The sequence below is a fragment of the Lacerta agilis genome, chromosome 14 (assembly GCF_009819535.1).
Source record: "Lacerta agilis isolate rLacAgi1 chromosome 14, rLacAgi1.pri, whole genome shotgun sequence".
Taxonomy (NCBI): Eukaryota; Metazoa; Chordata; class Lepidosauria; order Squamata; family Lacertidae; genus Lacerta; species Lacerta agilis.
In genome coordinates, this window is record NC_046325.1 from 1,856,556 (window position 1) to 1,875,597 (window position 19,042).

The 19,042-nt window shown below is 50.3% G+C and overlaps 2 protein-coding genes across 2 annotated transcripts in view; both read left to right on the forward strand.

Annotated features, from left to right (window-relative positions):
* LOC117058463 (probable cation-transporting ATPase 13A3) overlaps positions 1–10,925 on the forward strand; it is a 43,391-nt gene extending 32,466 nt beyond the window's left edge. The window contains exons 24-33 of the mRNA XM_033169643.1: positions 483–525; positions 656–765; positions 1,728–1,824; positions 2,574–2,646; positions 3,105–3,276; positions 6,687–6,880; positions 7,296–7,384; positions 8,865–8,945; positions 9,576–9,665; positions 10,695–10,925. Coding sequence (XP_033025534.1) covers positions 483–525; positions 656–765; positions 1,728–1,824; positions 2,574–2,646; positions 3,105–3,276; positions 6,687–6,880; positions 7,296–7,384; positions 8,865–8,945; positions 9,576–9,665; positions 10,695–10,859 — 1,114 coding nt within the window. The 3' untranslated portion in view covers positions 10,860–10,925. The remainder of the gene's footprint in view (positions 1–482; positions 526–655; positions 766–1,727; positions 1,825–2,573; positions 2,647–3,104; positions 3,277–6,686; positions 6,881–7,295; positions 7,385–8,864; positions 8,946–9,575; positions 9,666–10,694) is intronic.
* A 4,060-nt stretch (positions 10,926–14,985) lies between these two features.
* Positions 14,986–18,052, forward strand: LOC117059327 (stress-associated endoplasmic reticulum protein 2-like). Its single transcript, XM_033170966.1, has 3 exons — positions 14,986–15,120; positions 16,148–16,220; positions 17,469–18,052. Exons 1-3 carry the CDS (start codon positions 15,037–15,039, stop codon positions 17,507–17,509), a joined length of 198 nt encoding a protein of 65 aa, XP_033026857.1. The 5' UTR covers positions 14,986–15,036; the 3' UTR covers positions 17,510–18,052.
* The last annotated feature ends 990 nt before the right edge of the window (positions 18,053–19,042 follow it).

Here is a 19,042-nt window from a genome sequence, read left to right on the forward strand (position 1 = left end):
TCTAGTTTAGATGAGATGTAACATGTAAATTTGTATGTATGAATATACAGTAAATCCTGGGAAAGAATTTACTGAAGAAGCCCAAAATTGTCCATGGGCGAAACAGGGGACAAACGCCGGCACCCTGTCTAATTTGTGTGTGTCACATCTTCAATATTCCATCTGATTGGACTTGCTTCCATCTATCAACATCTGTGCGTATCATCTGATTGGACCTATTCTCATCTATATCTACAGGAGCCTGGCTAAAGACATTTAAAGACTGAAATTGTCCTGTTGTACTAACTTGAATTAGTTTTCTTTTTGTGGCTTCTTTGTTTGACTTTTTGCATTGCTCTCTTTTTGATTGGACTACCAATATAGAATTCTATACGCGGAATGGTTTGGTAGATTTGTGTGCGCCGTTTTTGTGCTGCTGATTGTATACTGATTTACCACGAGTATTGGCAGCATAGGTTTATTTTTTTCATTCTGCCTTCCAGCTACTACGTGGGGATGTGTGGCGACGGAGCCAACGACTGCGGGGTAAGTCGCCGAAGCCGCTTTTTGCCTGCGTCCTGTTACAGTGGCAGCAGATTTGCACCCAGGGCCGAGCTCAAGGTGTTTCTCTTTGCGTGTAACGCCCATCACGGCTCTCCTCCCTTCCCCTCCTCAGGCGCTGAAGCGGGCTCACGCCGGAATCTCCCTCTCCGAGCTGGAGGCCTCTGTGGCCTCGCCCTTCACCTCCAAGACGCCCAACATCTCCTGCGTCCCGGATCTCGTCCGGTAGGTGGCAGCTGGCTGGATCGCCAGGGAATTTGGCGGACTTGCAAATTGAGCCTCGCGTCCGGCTTCCTTGCGGCGGTGGGGTGGGTGGCTGGAATGCATGCTGGGATTTGTAGTGCACTCGCTTCGCCATGTTTTGTTGACAGCCATGTGCCTCTCCTCGTTGAGGTTGAGGTTGAATCCTGACAAGAATGGGGCAGCTGTGCCCCTGAAGGACCAGGTGTGCAGCCTGGGAGTCATTTTGGACTCACAGCTGTCCATGGAGGCACAGGTTAATTCTGTGTCCAGGGCAGCTGCCTACCAGCTCCATCTGGTACGCAGGATGAGACCCTCCCTGCCCACAGACTGTCTCAAGAGTGGTGCATGCTCTGGTTATCTCCCGCTTGGACTACTGCAATGCGCTCTCCGTTGAAGGGTCTCCTTTGAAGGTGACCCGGAAACTACAACTAATCCAGAATGTGGCAGCTAGACTGTGGACTGGGAGCGGCCGCCGAGACCACATAACACTGGTCCTGAAAAACCTACATTGGCTCCCAGTATGTTTCCGAGCACAATTCAAAGGGTTGGTGCTGACCTTGAAAGCCCTAAACGGCCTCAAAGGATCCAGTATACCTGAAGGAGCGTCTCCATCCCCATCATTCAGCCTGGACACTGAGGTCCAGCTCCGAGGGCCTTCTAGCGGTTCCCTTCCTGCGAGAAGCCATGTTACAGGGAACCAGGCAGAGGGCCTTCTCGGTGGTGGCACCCGCCCTATGGAATGCCCTCCCAACAGATCTCAAGGAAATAAACAGCTTTCTGACTTTTAGAAGACACCTGAAGGCAGCCCTGTTTAGGGAAGTTTTTAATGTTTGATTGTTTATCGTGTTTTTAATGTTCTGTTGGGAGTAGCTGGGGAAACCCAGCCAGGTGGGCAGGGTATAAAGATTTATTTATTTATTTATTTATTTATTTCTCATTCCCAGCGAAGGCCGCGCAGCTCTGGTCACCTCCTTCTGCGTCTTCAAGTTCATGGCTCTCTACAGCATCATCCAGTATCTCAGCGTCCTGCTCCTCTACTCGGTGAGTAAAGGGCGCGAGGCGACCACCGCTGCCAGATCACTCCCAAGGGGGCCCATCGAGTCTATCCTCCTGTACACAACAGCAACAAGTCTCCCGTTTCCTGCCTTCCTGTATTCCGGGCTAGACTGCCCTTAGGTGTGGAGGCTCTGCTATCGCACCAGGCTTCCGTATGCAGAGCCCTGCTGGACCGGACCAATGGGGGCCCATCCAGCCCAGCATCTTGCTCTCACAGTGGCCAGAACAAATTTATTTAATAGATGTATTTAATAGAACCGTACCGCCTGAAAGGGTTCCTGTGGGTCATCTAGTCCAACCCCTGCAACGCAGGAATCTTCTGCCCAACACGGGGCTTGAACCCACGACCGTGAGATGAACGGTCTCATACTCAGCGAGCTGAGCTTATTTCAGGGGGACCTGCAAGGGGGAAATTACCAGGGCCAGGTATTTGCAGGATTGCGGGAAGAAGAAGAAGAAGAGTTTGGATTTGATATCCCACTTTATCACTACTTGAAGGAGTCTCCAAGCGGCTAACATTCTCCTTTCCCTTCCTCCCCCACAACAAACACTCTGTGAGGTGAGTGGGGCTGAGAGACTTCAGAGAAGTGTGACTAGCCCAAGGTCACCCAGCAGCTGCATGTGGAGGAGCAGGGAATCGAACCCGGATCACCAGATTACGAGTCCACCGCTCTTAACCACCACACCACACGGGATTGTTGAAGGCTGCGCCTGACCTCTCCCTTCTCTTCCAGATCCAGGGAAACCTGGGAGATGTGCAGTACCTCTTCATCGACGTGGCCATCATCATGTCATTGGCCTTCACCAGTAAGTGGTCCTCACGTGACTCTCTGAGGGTAGCAGGGACCTCCTAGCGCCCGTAACAGACTACGGTTCCCGGGATCCTTTGCGGGAGGGGAGCTACGACTCCTTAAAGGCGCATGGCAGTGCCTTCAACATCCGGTGCGAAGGTGGCCGGGGACCCCTTGCATAAGTGGCTTGCAATTAAATTAGCTACGTAGTAACAAACTAACGAAGCGCCCTGCCCTGGTAAAGGTCTGGGGTGGGGGGCACCCGGAGGGAAGGCTGTGGGCGCTCCCCTCCCTCCCCAGGGACCAAGGCTGGGGGTCTTGGGGGTGTAGAATGGTGGCTGGCCTGCCCTGCGTGCAGAATTGGGTTGACCTCAGCCCCCCACCTGCACAAGTGGGGTGGGCGCCTGGTACGGGGAAGGAGGGGCTGCAGGACCCTCCGCCCCACCTTCCCACCCCTCTTCTCCCTCCCGCCAGTGAGCCTGAACCGAGCATGGAGGGAGCTGGTCCCCCAGCGGCCGCCCACCAGCCTGGTGTCGCCCCAGCTCCTGCTCTCCGTCTTCACCCAGATCCTCTTATCCCTGGGCTTCCAGGTGGGGGCCTTCCTCCTCGTCCGGGGGCAGCCTTGGTACCACAGCCAGGAGAACGGGTGAGTGTCCGGGGGGCGAGGTGTCTGGGGCAGGGGAGGGCAAAATGCCTCTGCAGCCGTGCTCTGAGGCTCCTCGTCGTTCGCCTCTTCCGGGGAACAGGGCCTTTTCTGCAGTGGCCCCCCCTGCTTGTGGGATGCTCTCTGCAGGGAGGCTCGCCTGGTCCCTTCGTCACACACCTTTTAAGCGCCATACGAAAACTTTAAAGACATCCTTTAACTGTGCTGGGGGGGGGGTATTGGTTTGGTTCTTTTCGTCGTTATGATGCATGTTGCGTTTTTATATATAATTTTTATTGAATTTCCTGTTTTACAATTTAAAATACTCATTTTACGTCCTTAAGATATTCGTCCCTTCTTCTCTTTCCATGGTTCATTTTCCATATCGTAAATCCCTGCATGTCTTACAAAAACTATACCATTCAGTATTCCATTCTTGGATCCATCAAAACTTGTTTACACAGTTGAATTTATCTTAATGCTGCCAGCGTTTTAACCTGTACACAATTATTTCCCATATATTCCATAAACGTTTTCCAGTCTTATTCTATATGTTAAGTCTGTGAGTTGTGCATATTCTGTCAACTTAATTGGCCACTCTTCTTTGGTTGGGAATCTCGCTCATTTTCCATTTTTGGGCTAACAAAACACTAGCCGCAGTAGTGGCATACATAAATAACCTTTTTTGACACCTGGGAATTTCAGCCTGAGTTACTGTAACCCCAACGGAAAGGACTGTGAGGTTTTTTTGGGGGGAAGTACTTTTAAACATTTTTTTCGATTCACCATGGATCATTTCCCAATACTCTTTTACCCTTTTCCAAATCCGCCACATATGAAAGAACATTCCCTCAACCTCTTTGCAACTCCTGCACTTACCTGATTTCAGTCTTATACATCTTAGCAAGCCTACCCCCAGTTAAATGCTACCTGTAAATCATTTTCAGGTAGTTCTCCTTCAAAGAATAACATGCTGTAAACTTTAAGTCACTTTTCCAGAGTTTTTTTCCCAGAGGTTAAAATCCATTTTGTGTCCTATATCTATTGCGGGTGGCGCTGTGGGTTAAACCACAGAGCCTAGGGCTTGCTGATCAGAAGGTCGGCGGTTCGAATCCCCGCAATGACGGGGTGAGCTCCCGTTGCTCGGTCCCAGCTCCTGCCCACCTAGCAGTTCAAAAGCACACAGTGCAAGTAGATAAATAGGTACCGATCCGGCGGGAAGGTAAACGGCGTTTCCGTGCGCTGCTCTGGTTCGCCAGAAGCGGCTTAGTCATGCTGGCCACATGACCCGGAAACTGTACGCCGGCTCCCTCGGCCAGTAAAGCGAGATGAGCGCCGCAACCCCAGAGTCGTCCGCGACTGGACCTAACGGTCAGGGGTCCCTTAATCTATTGCCCAGTGTGTCAATGAGGCTTGAACAAGCTCGTCTTTTGCTTCCCAGTCTAATAACAAATTATACATTTTAGACAAATGTTTCTCTGCATTTTGTAGAAGTTCTTTCTCGAATTGTGAGCTTTGGTCCACAAAACAAAACAAAAAAAATCCTATCTAATTTAAACATTTCATGTAACTGATGGTATTGTAACCAATCCATAACACGACTCCTTACATTTTCCATTGATTTCAGTTTGGGTTCTCCCACTGTAAAGTACCACAATTCCTTTCCTCTTTAACCAGACCTTGCGCTGATGGACATCCTTTAAACATGTTTTTTTTTGGGGGGGGGGTTATCGATTTGTTTTGGTTCATTGTCATGACGCATGTTGTGTTTTTAATGCTGTATTTTTATGTCGCGAACCTCCCTGAGATCCACAGATGGAGGGCAGTATGCAGATTTAATCAATAATAGTAATAAAATGACAAACCTATGACAAACCTAGACAGCATCTTAAAAAGCAAAGACATCACCTTGCCGACAAAGGTCCGTATAGTTAAAGCTATGGTTTTCCCAGTAGTAATGTATGGAAGTGAGAGCTGGACCATAAAGAAGGCTGATCGCCGAAGAATTGATGCTTTTGAATTATGGTGCTGGAGGAGACTCTTGAGAGTCCCATGGACTGCAAGAAGATCCAACCTATCCATTCTGGAGGAAATCGGCCCTGAGTGCTCACTGGAAGGACAGATCCTGAAGTTGAGCCTCCAGTACTTTGGCCACCTCATGAGAAGAGAAGACTCCCTGGAAAAGACCCTGATGTTGGGAAAGATGGAGGGCACAAGGAGAAGGGGACGACAGAGGATGAGATGGTTGGACAGTGTTCTCGAAGCGACTGGCATGAGTTTGGCCAAACTGAGGGAGGCAGTGAAGGATAGGCGTGCCTGGCGTGCTCTGGTCCGTGGGGTCACAAAGAGTCGGACACGACTGAACGACTGAACAACAACAACAACAACAAATAAAATATACCGATGAAGAAACTCTTGAGCAGTCTGACAGCAGGGGGGGGTTTCCCCTTCGGGAGGTGGCACACTCTTCTTTGTTGGGAGTTTTTAAGCAAAGGCCGGGTGGCCGTCTGTCAAGGAAGCTTCGGCTGCGATTCCAGGGGGTTGGACTAAATGGCCTTTGGGGGATCCCTCACCAACCCTACAATTCTCTGATTCGGGTTGCTCGGGATTTAAGCGATGGGCTTGGGTTTAATGGCTTGCTCTTTTTGGCTCTCGCCGCTCCCTTCCTCCTTCAAAGTCGGGGTGTTTCATAAGGAGCCTTCCCAGACTTGGCAGTTTGGGAGCGTTCATCCCAAACCCCTGGAGGGCGCCGGGTCGGGGAAAGCTGGCTTGCTGCACCTGGAGTCCATTACGTATACCGTACATTTATATAGCACTAGCTGTACCCTATATTTTGTTGTTGTTGCATTGTTTGTGAAGATATATAGGTTGTCTGGTTTTCCGACTATAGAACATGCAACATACAATTGTCCATGTGAGAAACAATCTGTCTCAAGATCCAAACTGCATAATTTTAAAGATTGGCCCTGAGATCTGTCATTTGGAAACATGAGTTATATTTCCTGATGTTAGATTGGAAATGTTTTGAGTCGGCGGTATATCCAGCAAGTAATGTTTTTAACGGTTCTGGCGGTTCTCCAGACGTCCACTGGAGGGCGCTATATTGTTTTGCATAAAATCACGTTTTTACCGGTGAAAGGTGTGCTATCTGTACAATGTAAGTGTGCACAGACACTCCCATATGGCCATGGAACTTTGTGTCCAAATTTCAACGGAATTGGTCAAGCGGTTACGGATAAAGGTGATCGGTCACAAACACCCACCTTTTACATTTTTATATATATAGATATAGATGCTTTTCTCTTTGTCCGCAGCCTTGAGCTTTGGGGAAAGGCAAGGTGTAAGCAAACAAGCTTGATGGGGGTCTCCTCCTCCTCCTCTTCTTCTTCTTCTTCCTCCTCCTCCTCCTCCAGGACCTGCAGCCTTCTTCCCAACAGCACAACCCCGGCGGACATCACCGCAGGGTCGGCGCCGGAAGGCGATGACGAGGACTCCGTGCGCGGCTTCGAAAACACCACCCTGTTCTACGTCTCCTGCTTCCAGTACGTGGCCGTGGCGCTGGCGTTTGCCAAGGGGCGCCCCTTCCGACAGCCCACCCGCACCAACGGTGAGTCCGGCAGCGCCGCGCTGGGCTCTCGGGGCCCGTTTCTGCGCAGCACGCAGTTTGGGGGGGAAACCCCAAATTCAAGCAAGGGATCCGGAGGTTAAGCGATTGCCCGACTCCGCGCGGCTTTGGGGTTTCAGGGAACCTGGTTCTATGCCTGCCTGCAGCTGCTCGCTCTTTTAAAAATAATACTTTTGCACGATAGTTACGTATTTGAACAATAATTTTAAATAACTGTTATTTTAAAATAACAAGGATTGCAATATTCATTGGTTATTGTACTTCTATGATTCTTTCTTAACTGCTTAGAGGTGGGGGGTTTTCCCCTCCTTTTTACAATCAAACAGCGTATAAACTTTATGAGTTTATAAATCCTTTTACGGGTGCCGCCGGCTAACACTTCCCTCCGGTTTTTCAGGGCTGTTTGTCGTCTCCCTCGCTGCCACCTCCGGCTTCCTGCTCTTCCTCCTGCTCTGGCCCATCCCTGCCCTGGATGAATTCTTTGAGGTAAGGGGCCTGCAACTGCCCCCCACCCACCCACCCCGGGACGCTGTGAGCAGGAGGGGCCCCCTCTGGATTCTGCAACTGGGCTCTGCTCTGCTCTCTCGCACTCCCAGTTGCAGATTTTGAGGGCACGAGGGACGTAGTTGGGGCACTCCCAAGTCCAGCAGCCTTATCTAGGGCGACACAAAGGTCCTGAGAGCCTGGTTGGAGCAGGTATATTATTTATATCCCGCCCATCTAGCTGGGATTCCCCAGCCACTCTGGGCGGCTCCCAACAGAATATTAAAAACACAATAAAACATCAGACATTAAAGACTTCCCTAAACAGGGCTGCTTTCAGATGTCTTCTAAAAGCTAGACAGTTCTTTATCTCCTGGACATCTGATGGTCCAGTATACCTGAAGGAGCGTCTCCACCCCCATCGTTCAGCCCGGACACTGAGGTCCAGCTCCGAGGGCCTTCTGGCAGTTCCCTCCCTGCGAGAAGCCAAGTTACAGGGAACCAGGCAGAGGGCCTTCTTGGTGGTGGCGCCCGCCCTGTGGAACGCCCTCCCACCAGATGTCAAAGAGAACAACAACTGCCAGACTTCTAGAAGACACCTGAAGGCAGCCCTGTTTAGGGAAGCTTTTAATGTTTGATGAATTATTGTATTTTAATATTTTGTTGGAAGCCGCCCAGAGTGGCTGGGGAAGCCCAACCAGATGGACGGGGTACAAATAAATAATTATTATTACAATTACAATTATTATTACTATTACTATTATTATTATTATTTATTAGGGAGGGCACCACCACCGAGAAGGCCCTCTGCCTGGTTCCCTGTAACCTCACTTCTTGCAGGGAGGGAACCGCCAGAACGCCCTCAGAGCTGGACCTTATGAATGATGGGGGTGGAGACAGGTATAATTTATACAAAGATAAATTGGCTGAATTTGAGCCAAGGATAACAGCTTTTCAAAGCAAAATCGAAAATCCTTTCTAGTAGCACCTTAGAGACCAACTGAGTTTGTTCCTGGTATGAGCTTTCGTGTGCATGCACACTTCTTCAGATACACTGAAACAGAAGTCACCCGATCCTTAAATATAGTGGGGGAGTGGGGAGGGGTATTACTCAGAAGGGTGGTGGGAATGGGTGATAGGCTGATAAGTGTGGAAAACCTGTTGACGACTCTAAAGGGCTGCAATTAGTCTTGCAGGGAAAGGCAAGGGGTGAGATGGCTAAAGATAGCTTTGTTATGTATAATGAGATAAGAATCCAATGTCTTTGTTCAAACCAGGTTTCTCCATGGTTTTAAGTTTGGTGATTAGTTGCAATTCAGCCACTTCTCTTTCCACGGCTACCCACCTGTAACTGGAGCTTTTCAAAGCGTGGCTCTTAGCGTCCCCCTGAGGAATCCCCCCACTGCTTGAGGGTGCTCCAGCTGACTTTGGGAACCCCAGCCGTAGAGGGGATTCAAGATTCACTGCCCGCTCTTTTCCCCAGCTCGCTTGCATCCCCTTCGAGTGGAGACTCATCCTGCTGGTCTTGACGCTGAGCAACCTGGCGCTGTCCCTCTCCCTGGAGGTGAGTCAGGGAGATGGGAAGGATCCTGCTCCCCTCTTGGGGGTGTTTGCCGAGGGGCAGGAGGGTGGGCTCTCTTCCTCTCCCCACTTTGGGTTTCCAAGTCGCCCTCCCTGCTTTCCGTCCCGCAACAGACCGAGCCTGTTGTCCTCTCCGCTCGCCTCTCTCCAAAACCTGCGCGGCAAGGGTTTGCGTCTCCGCTACGTCGTTCATTACGCAGGTGAGGGGCCGCCTCTTTAATTAAACAATTAATCCAAGCCCAGCATCCAGGAAGGACCCTCTCAGCTGTTGCAATAGGGCAGCAATACCAACCAGCGGCTCAGGAGGGCCGGTTCCAAAAGGCTGCCCTGAGACATATCAGAATGGAGCTTAGGTAGCAAGTTCAAAAACAGCAACCGAGGAGTCCTGAAACGCCAAACTCCCTTCTCCAGACATCAGGTTACAGGCCAAGGGATATCGAGATACAGGACTCGACACTGGGAGGCGTGAGAGTCACAAAATGCAGGCGCGCAGGGAACATCCGTGGAGGAATTCAAACCAAAGGTCCGACGCAATGAATATTGGGGCGTTCTTTAAAATAAAATAAAAACACACCCACCCCCCCGGGTCTCTTTAATTCTTTATATCGCTTAGAACTTTGTCTGCGACTGCGACACCCTGTGGCAGCGAGTTTGCTACACGAGGAGGAAGTACGAGTATCCGAACCGGGCCACCTACCCGCAGGTACGGGCACAGGCTCCCGCCGACGGTTTGTGTGTTTGTTTCCTTTGTATCCCTCCTTTTCCCACGGCGAGCTCAAAGTGGCGCACGTGGTTCTCCCCACAACAACCCTGCGAGGGAGGCGAGGCTGAGAGTGAGGGGCTGGCCGCCAAGTTCACCACCCAGGCCCTAGTCCGACACTCTTTAACCGCTAAACCACGCTGCCTCTCTTCCTCTTGGGAGGAAGAGGGCAGAGCGTGGGGAGCAGCCAGTGGGAGGGCGTGTCCGAACCCCATAGACTCTGTGGGTTGGTGCTCCAAGGCTGTCCGGGATACCTGACTGATGTGCAGGGAGAACGATGGTCCAGAGCGCCCGCCCTGTGGAACGCCCTCCCATCAGATGTCAAGGAAATAAACAACTCTCTGACTTTTAGAAGACATCCGAAGGCAGCCCTGTTTAGGGAAGTTTTTAATGTTTTAATGTATTTTTAATCTTTTGTTGGAAGCCACCCAGAGTGGTTTAGGAAACCCAGCCACATGGGCGGGGTATAAACAATTTATTATTACTATTATTATTATTATTATTATTATTATTATTATTATTATTATTATTATTAATAATCTCCTCCCCACATCTTTGGATCCCCAAGGTTGTCAGAGGGGGAGTCACCACTAAAGAATCTCTGACAGGTGGCCTTTGAGCCTCTGTTAGCCCCCCCCCAAAAAAACAGGAGAGTCCAGCACCGTCTGAGGTCATAGAATCATAGAACTGCAGGGTTGGAAGGGAACCCCAGGGATCATCTAGCCCAACCCCCTGCTACGCAGCAACCGCAGCTAAGCGGGAGGGTGCCAGGTGCTGTGTCTCACAAGTCCCGAGAGCGGGGAAAGTCTTTGTAGAAAATGTTGCTTGGAGGAGGCCTGACCGGGTGCGTGGGAAACGTAGTTCCCAACTCTCAAAGAGTGCCACCTGTTGGGGGAAACGGTTCTCGGTTCTTGGTTCCCAGAGCTGTCCGCAGATGCTGACCCGACCCCCCCTCCCCTCTCCCCATTGCAGCTGGAGCTGGATGAGGCGGCGCCTGGCTACTCCTGCCGCCGGAACGCCCCTCCCCGGGCCAAATACAAACGCCTGGCCCAGGAGCTCCTCTTCGACCCGGACTGGCCTCCCCAGCCCCAGACGAGCACCCGGGCCCAGGTGCCCCCCGCCGAGAGCAGCGCCTGATGGCGGCAGCAGCGGACCCCGCAGGAACCGGGTGCGCAAGGAGAAGAGGGGGGGCCCCATGTTGCCGCAGCCCCAGTCCTTCCCGGGAAAATGCCTCCGAGCTTTTATTATCGTTATTATTTATTCCACACCTTTGCTGCGCGCCCCTTTCCTCGCTGGGGCTGCAGTATGGGGAAGCACCTCTTGGGAACCGTAGTTTGCAAGCTGCTATTTCTCTCCGTAAGGTGGCTGTGGCGACGCCCTCCAAGCCATGTAGCATCCCGTAAGGCACCATCGCATCTTGCGCAGCGGTTCGGTTCCGAGGGTTCTGCGCATACACGGAAACCGTGTGTATCCAAACCCTCGGAGCCACCCAAGCGGGGGGGGGGGAGAGGAGAAGGAATCCCCCGTACTCCCAGAGCCCAGCAAGAAAGGTGGGGGGGAAACTTGAAGGCTGTTAGCCTGCGAGATCACCTTGCTCCACATTTGCCCACTCAACCTCTTTGATTGGCAGGATCTGCCCCTTTTATGGGGGCTACGTAGCCCCCATTTTCTGCGATTCCAAGCACTCGATCGTTCGGTGTAGCGGCGCCTGCAAACTGTGGAACTCCCTGCCTATTGATCCCAAGCGAGCACTTTCAGCTGTGCCCCTTTCAGCGCCTGATTGAAAGCGTTCTCCTTTAGGCACTTTGAAACCCGACTTGGAATTTCAACCCGTTCCCGCGTTCCATTATGTTTTAAAATTGCTGCCGCAGTTGATTGAGTTTCCCTCGATCTCGTAGCTTCGTCTTTTTTTGGAGAAACCGCTTTGAGGTGCTTAACATCAAGCGGGGCATGGATTTTACGGAATAAATAAGCAGGGACAAACCTTGCTGGGCTCTAGGGTGCCTGGGGGTTGGGGTGGCGGCGCGGGAACCCGGATGGCGCTGAACGCACCAGAGCCGGCGCCATGAGCAGGCACCCCACTCCCCAAGCATATCGGAGAGCTTACAGGCTCTTTACGCCCTGGGTAACCCCAGGCGGATCCGGTGCAAATACAGCCCTCAAACTCGCCACCTCGCTTGGATTCGACTTGCGCCGTTTCAACCGCGCATGGATGAAATCGCGCAAGTCAAATGCGCGCAGGATCTGGTTGTGCTGCACAACAACGGGCAGCTGGTACGTCCCCCCCGTCCCCCCCCTTTCCTCCCTGACTCCGGCCACCATAAACGCCCCACCTGCCCCTGTTTTAACGGTACCAGGAATTAGTATTACGATGTTAATTAATTACCTCTGCAGAAGAGTCAGGGTTTTTAAGTGGGTTCTTTGGGGGGTGGGCAGGGGAAGTTTGACAGGGGGCCGGTCTTTTTTAAAGGGGGGGTGTCTTTTGGATACCTCACTCCTCATCTGAAGCTTATCTGGCAATTTTAGGGGTGAAGCAGAACCTTGGGGGGGGGGGAGGAACAGGAAGCCTCTGTCTCCGAAGGTGGGGGTGGGGTGGCTTTTAAACTACGTTTTCTTTCACTGGCTTTCTTTTTTAAAAAAAAAAAAGAGAGAGAAAATAAATAAAGATTATTATATGTAAAACTTCTATATTGTTGCGGGTTTTTTTGTAAATGATTTTTATTAATTTTCAATTTCTAGAATCCGATATACGGTAAACCACATGTTACCCGTTTCGAATTGCAGTTCAGATTCAAATATATATCGGTTTTAAAGCCAATTACACATTTTGTGTGGCCTCCCGCGTGCTAGAATTCAAGGTGAGATGGTTTAGCTTCATCCTGCTTCCGAAGTATGAATTCATCCAATTACATTCATTCTTGATCTTTATCCCTTATCAACAGCTACAGGTGTTTTGACTTCCATTCGTATTAACACATTTAATAGATTTTATTTATTATAAAATTTATAGATCCAGTGACAGGTAGGCAGCCATGTTTGTCTGCCATATTCAAAACAAAATAAAAAAATAAAAAATTCCTTCCAGGAGCACCTTAGAGACCAACTAAGTTTGTTCTTGGTACGAGCTTTGGTGTGTATCTGAAGAAGTGTGCATGCACACGAAAGCTCATACCAAGAACAAACTTAGTTGGTCTCTAAGGTGCTACTGGAAGGAATTTATTTTTTATTTTTTATTTTGTTTTTAAAATTTATAGAGGTTTTTTTTTTAACCTCTATATTATTGTTGATTGTGGGAGCAATGCTCTCTCTCTCAAATTCTTCTTCCCTTCCTGAAGTTCTGGAGAGATAGTCGGGGGGATATTTTCCCACACCTGTTTTTACCCCAAACAGGAATAATGTGATCGGATTAATTTTATTTACGGGCTTGGAAACGACCATTTCTGCATGCGCTGCACCTGACAGGAGTTTCTGCTGACATTGCAGTACTGATAGCGAGGGCAGCAGATCTTTTTGTAGCCTTGCCAAGCGCAGCGGAATTCGAATGTCAAAACAAGGCGGAACAAAAATGTCAGAATTGCTTTTTGGGGTGGGGGTGGGGGTCCTTGTGCTTTTTCTGGCCCCTTTCATCGCTGGGGTGGGTGGGGGGTTCAGTGGCTGGTAGGGAGGGGCAGAGAAGGAAGATTTAGGATCCCCAACTGCCCTGCAAGGGAAATAGAATCATAGAATTGTAGGCTTGGAAGAGATCCCAAAGGTCATCCAGTCCAACCCCTTACAATGAAATGTAGAAGGCGGTTTGAAAACCTGCCCTATGGTCCAGAAGCCCCCTTCCCCTGCTCCCAGAAAGGGCACAGCGGGCTGGTGGTTCCTCCGTGACAAAGGCACTCTGCGTATGCTCAAGAGTTCTTGCTGATCTGTGGCAGCAGTGAAGAGGAATCACAGTTAAGTCTTGGGTGGGATCTCGTGCCTTCCCTTTTCCAGAGGATGGAGGGCAGGGAAATCTGGAAAAAGGGGGGTGTGCGAGAGAGAGACAGGTTTGCCCCCCTTTTTATGTTATAAGGGAAGTGTGTTGCGCTGTGGTCTAAACCACTGAGCCTAGGGCTTGCTGATCAGAAGGTTGGCGGTTCGAATCCCCGCAACAGGGTGAGCTCCGTTTGCTTGGTCCCTGCTCCTGCCCACCTAGCAGGTACTGCTCCAGTGGGAAGGTAAACAGCGTTTCCGTGCACTACTCTGGTTTCACCAGAAGTGAAACCAGAGCATGCTGGCCACATGAGCCAGAAGCTGTCTGTGGACAAACACCGGCTCCCTCAGCCAGATAAGTGAGATGAGCGCCACAACCCCAGAGTCCATTTATCCTTTGGCGTAGGGTTTGGCCTGTTTGGCCAATATAGCACTGTTGGCATTTGATGGCATACACAATGTTAGAAGGTAAGCAGTTAAATAGTCCTGAGATGCCAAAGGATAAATGGACCTAAATCTGATATCCGGAATCACAAGACAGAGAAACCAGCAGGAGAACACTTCAATCTCCCAGGACATTCTATAAAAGGTCTCAAAGTAGCTGTCTTACTACAAAGGAATTTCAGAAATAGACTGGAAAGAGAAGTTGCTGAATTACAACTTATTACCAAATTTAGAACCATGGAGAAACCTGGTCAGAATAGAGACATTGGATTCTTATCTCATTATACATGACAAAGCTATCTTTAGCCATCTCACCCCTTGCCTTTCCCTGTAAGACCAATTGCAGTCGTTTACAGTCGCCAACAGGTTTTCCGCACCTATCAGCCAATCCCCCATTCCCACCCCCCTTCTGATTAATACCCCTCCCCACCCTCTCACTATATATAAGGGTCTGGTGACTTCTGTTTCAGTTCCAGTTACAGGTGGGTAGCCGTGTTGGTCTGCCATAGTCAAAACAAAATCGAAAATTCTTTCTAGTAGCACCTTAGAGACCAACTGAGTTTGCAAACTCAGTTGGTCTCTAAGGTGCTACTAGAAAGAATTTTCGATTCTGTTTCAGTGTATCTGAAGAAGTGTACTAGGAGAAATACGGTAGCCCCGGGGTGGTGCTGGGGAGAATTCGGCCCTTCTACTAGGTGGCGGCGGTACTTTGGGCAGAGGCCAATATGGCGGCCTCCTTGGCGGCGTCAGGAAGCTGGGAGCGCCTGCGCGGGGAGGAGCCGGGGGTGGGGGGGTGGGAAAGGAGGCGGCACCCCGCCAAAGGCGCCACGACAACAGCAGCAGCTGCTCCAGAGGTGGTGGTCGGTGTCCCCCCCCACACACACCTTGACCACCAGCCCCCCAACTCGCCGCCATGTCTGGGGTGCAACGTATGAAAGTGGCCAACGAGAGGCACAGCAAGAGCATCACTCAGAGGGGGGGCCTCCATCGGGCCCCGGTATATTGGGGGCTGGGGGGGGGAGGACGAGTTTGCAATTGGGGGGGGGGGGTTAACCAGGTTGGGGAAATTGGAAATGGGAGAAAGTGGGTAGGGGGAGTTTGCAATGGGGGGGAGCACCAGTGTTCTGGAGGAGATGAAGAAGGGGGAAGCCTCCCCCCCCTCGCTTGAGATATTTGCAAAGATGTGGGGGGGAGCAGCTTAGGTCAGGAGGGATGAAGTTTGGAGGGGAGTGGGGAGGATCACCTGAAATCTTCCCCCCCCAAAAAAAAAATCCCACAGGTAAGTCTTGAGGCTGCAACCCCATTCATGCACCCTGAATTCCTGGGAGCAAACCCCCCCCCCCCATTTGAGCACTCTTCTGTGGAAAGGTGAGCGATGTTGCACCCTGACATATATACGTGATGGGTGGAGGGGTTGCATAGGGAGAGCCTGATTTTTTTGGGGGGGGGTTGCAGTTGTCTCTTTAGGGGGCTGGAATAGGGAGGGCTATCCTTGGAAGGACCCCCTCCCGACCCCGATTAGTTTCTATTAATTCCCAGGGCCTCTTATGCAGTTTTCTGTTTTTTTTGCCCCGTGTTTATTATCTGTGTTTTATCAGGGCTGGGGTAAACCTATAAGAGTTGCAGAAAGCTAAAAAGGCATGGAAGATAATTGTTGAAAATTAGCTAAGCGGTTATATTTTCTTTTCTTTTTTAGCTACTTATATTTCATCTGCGTATTTAGTTTGTGTAATCCGCCTTGAGTCCCAGTCTGGGGGGGGGGGGCGTCCAGGGGAGGTATAAACAAGTATTATAATAATACTTGTCTCTGAGCCCATTGCTGTCTTATGATCAATTTGGGGGGGGGAGGAGCATTAAAAGGGAATTTTGGGAATGTGAGGGAAGTCACCTAGAAAAGTTGTGCCCCAGGAAAGGGGAATAGGCAGGAATAAGCCCAGATTTATCCCATCATAAGCAAACAGAAGGAAGCGCAGGTGGAATCTGGTCTCTCTAACCCTCTCCTGGTCTCTTTCCCTTGTGCGAAGACACCCCAAGAGGAAAAAGCCCCCGTTGGCCCCTGGCTCCTGGCCCTCTTCGTCTTCGTGGTCTGCGGATCAGGTGATTTTTTTCAATTTATTAACAGTTTCTCATAGAATTGAAAGGGACCCCCAAGGGTCATCCAGCCCAACCCGCTGTAGTGTCTTCTCTTTTCCTTAAAAAAGCTCAGGGTGGCAAATGCGACTTCCCATTTTATCCTCACAAAAATGAGGATAAAATGTGTGCGTGTGTGTGTGTATGCACGAGAGTGAGCGACTAGTCCAGGCGAACATTTTTACTAATTTATTTCAACAATTTAGATATTGCTTAAGCCAGGGGTCAGCAACCTTTTTCAGCCGTGGGCCAGTCCACCATCCCTCAGACCATGTGGGGGGCCGGACTATATTTTTTGGGGGGGAAATGAATGAATTGCTATGCCCCACAAATAACCCAGAGATGCATTTTAAATAAAAGCACACATTCTACTCATGTAAAAACATGTTGATTCCCGGACTGTCCACGGGCCGGATTTAAAAGGCGATTGGGCCGCATCCGGCCCCCGGGCCTTAGGTTGCCTACCCTTGGCTTAAGCAGTGTACACAAAAGTTATGAAAGAGGCATGGAAAGATAAATTCACTTAACATTGACAAGAAGGTAAAAGGTAAACGACCCCTGTACGGTTAAGTCTAGTCAAAGGCGACTATGGGGTTGCGGCGCTCATCTCGCTTTCAGGCCGAGGGAGACGGCATTTTGTCCACAGACAGCTTTCCAAGTCATGTGACCAGCAGGATTAACCGCTTCTGGCACAACGGGACACCCTGACGGAAGCCAGAGCGCACGGAAACGGCATTTACCTTCCTGCCACAGTGGTACCTATTTATCTGCTTGCACTGGTGTGCTTTCGAACTGCTAGGTTGGCAGGAGATGGGACAGAGCAACGGGAGCTCACCCCGTCATTGCGGGGATTCGAACCGCCGACCTTCCGATCGGGAAGCCCGAGAGGCTCAGTGGTTTAGACCACAGCGCCACCTACGTCCCTCATTGACAAGAAACACTTGCTGAAAAGGTCTGGTTAAAGTATTATTATTATTATTATTTTATATTTATTACCTGCTGTTCCCCACATGGCCCTCCAAAACATTTTTAGTTTATTTCATAAAATTTACACAGCGCTTGATAGTTGCAGGCAGGGGGAATTAACAACCATAATTTAAGATTATTGAAAGGTAAAGCAGTTCTGCCCTGTGTGAACAGGACGTTGGAATGGGTGAGACCATTGGCCGGATCCAAGCATGTTATTCTTACGTTTCCCCCTCTTACTCTTCGCAGCCATCTTCCAGATTATCCAGAGCATCCGACTTGGAGGTTAAAGGGGAGAAGACGGGATGCTTTTCCTACCACCACCACCAATCCTCCTCTCAGGGAACTGTGGGATCTTTTCTGGACCTCCCAATTTACAGCCATGACAGTCTTCCTCTGCCTGCTGCCAAGACCTAGATCTCTCCCTCCCTGCCTGCTCTCGTGAGAACCCCCTAACCGATTCCCTCCGCGCTCTCTGTCCCTTGAGCTGTTGACCACTTTGGAGGGACGCTGGACTGGACGGGGGCGATCTGTCTTCTCTCCCCCTCGCCTCGTGGAAGCGTGGGACTTTTTCCTTTGGAACTGAAACGATGCGTTGCAACAAGGAGGAAGGTCTACAGCCGGTTTGCAGTGTTTGGGGTTGGGGGTTGGGGTGAGGAGTTGGGGAGGCTTGTTCCGGATCCCAAATTCTTCTCAACCCGTTATCAACCTGCAGTTCATTCTCCCTCACCATTCCGGTCGAGCCGCTGAATAAACAAATAAAATCACCTTGTCGGAATCTTTGCCACAAACCAAGTAATTCCAAATTTCTTAATAAATAGTGTCACCATAGAGAGGGGTGTTTGTGTGTGTGTGTGTGTGTGTGTGTCTCCAAATGCATATGCCTCATCTGCCGTTCACCAGGCCAGGAAACGAAAGACCCAATTGCCCTAGAGATCCATCCAAGACCAGTCGGTGGAAATCTAAAGCACGTAGTTGGAAAGTCCTCTTGTGTAGTGCATAGTTAAACTGGAACTCCTCCAGGAGGCAGTGATCACCACCAACCTGGGTGGCTTGAAGACAGAATCGTACAGATTTGTGACGGAGGGGGATTTCTGTGGTTTACTAGCGGCGGTGGCTATGCTCTGCCTCCACCATCCTCCTTGAAATGAACAGAAGTAAACAGATTGAGACCGGTGCTGTTTAGTTTCTTCACCTTCGCATAATATGAAGGAGGGTGAAATCCGAAGCAGCCGAGAACTACTGAAATTACTTTCTTCAAACTGGGGGAACAGACACTAGGATTTCAAATGAGAGTCAAGGTTGTTGTTGTTTAGTTGTTCAGTCGTGTCCGACTCTTCGTGACCCCATGGACCAGAGCACGCCAGACACTCCTGTCTTCCACTGCCTCCCACAGTTTGGCCAGACTTATGTTGGTGTCTTCGAGAACATTGTCCCACCATCTTGTCCTCTGTCGTCCCCTTCTCCTTGTGCCCTCCATCTTCCCCAACATCTGGGTCTTTTCCAGGGAGTCTTCTCTTCTCATGAGGTGGCCAAAGTCTTGGAGCCTCAGCTTCAGAATCCGTCCTTCCAGTGAGCACTTAGGGCTGATTTCCTTCAGAATGGATAGGTTTGATCTTCTTGCAGTCCATGGGACTCTCAAGAGTCTCCTCCAGCACCATAATTCAAAAGCATCAATTCTTTGGCGATCAGCCTTCTTTATGGTCCAGCTCTCACTTCCATACATAACTACTGGGAAAACCATAGCTTTAACTATACGGACCTTTGTCGGCTCTGGTCCATGGGGTCACGAAGAGGCGGACACGACTGAACGACTGAACAAC

Coding starts and splice junctions, on each gene's coding strand:
- LOC117059327 (XM_033170966.1), top strand. CDS start 15,037: ATGTCTGGGGTGCAACGTATGAAAGTGGCCAACGAGAGGCACAGCAAG. Junction 15,121..16,147: donor GGGGCCTCCATCGGGCCCCG/GTATATTGGGGG, acceptor CCTTGTGCGAAG/ACACCCCAAGAGGAAAAAGC. Junction 16,221..17,468: donor CTTCGTGGTCTGCGGATCAG/GTGATTTTTTTC, acceptor TACTCTTCGCAG/CCATCTTCCAGATTATCCAG.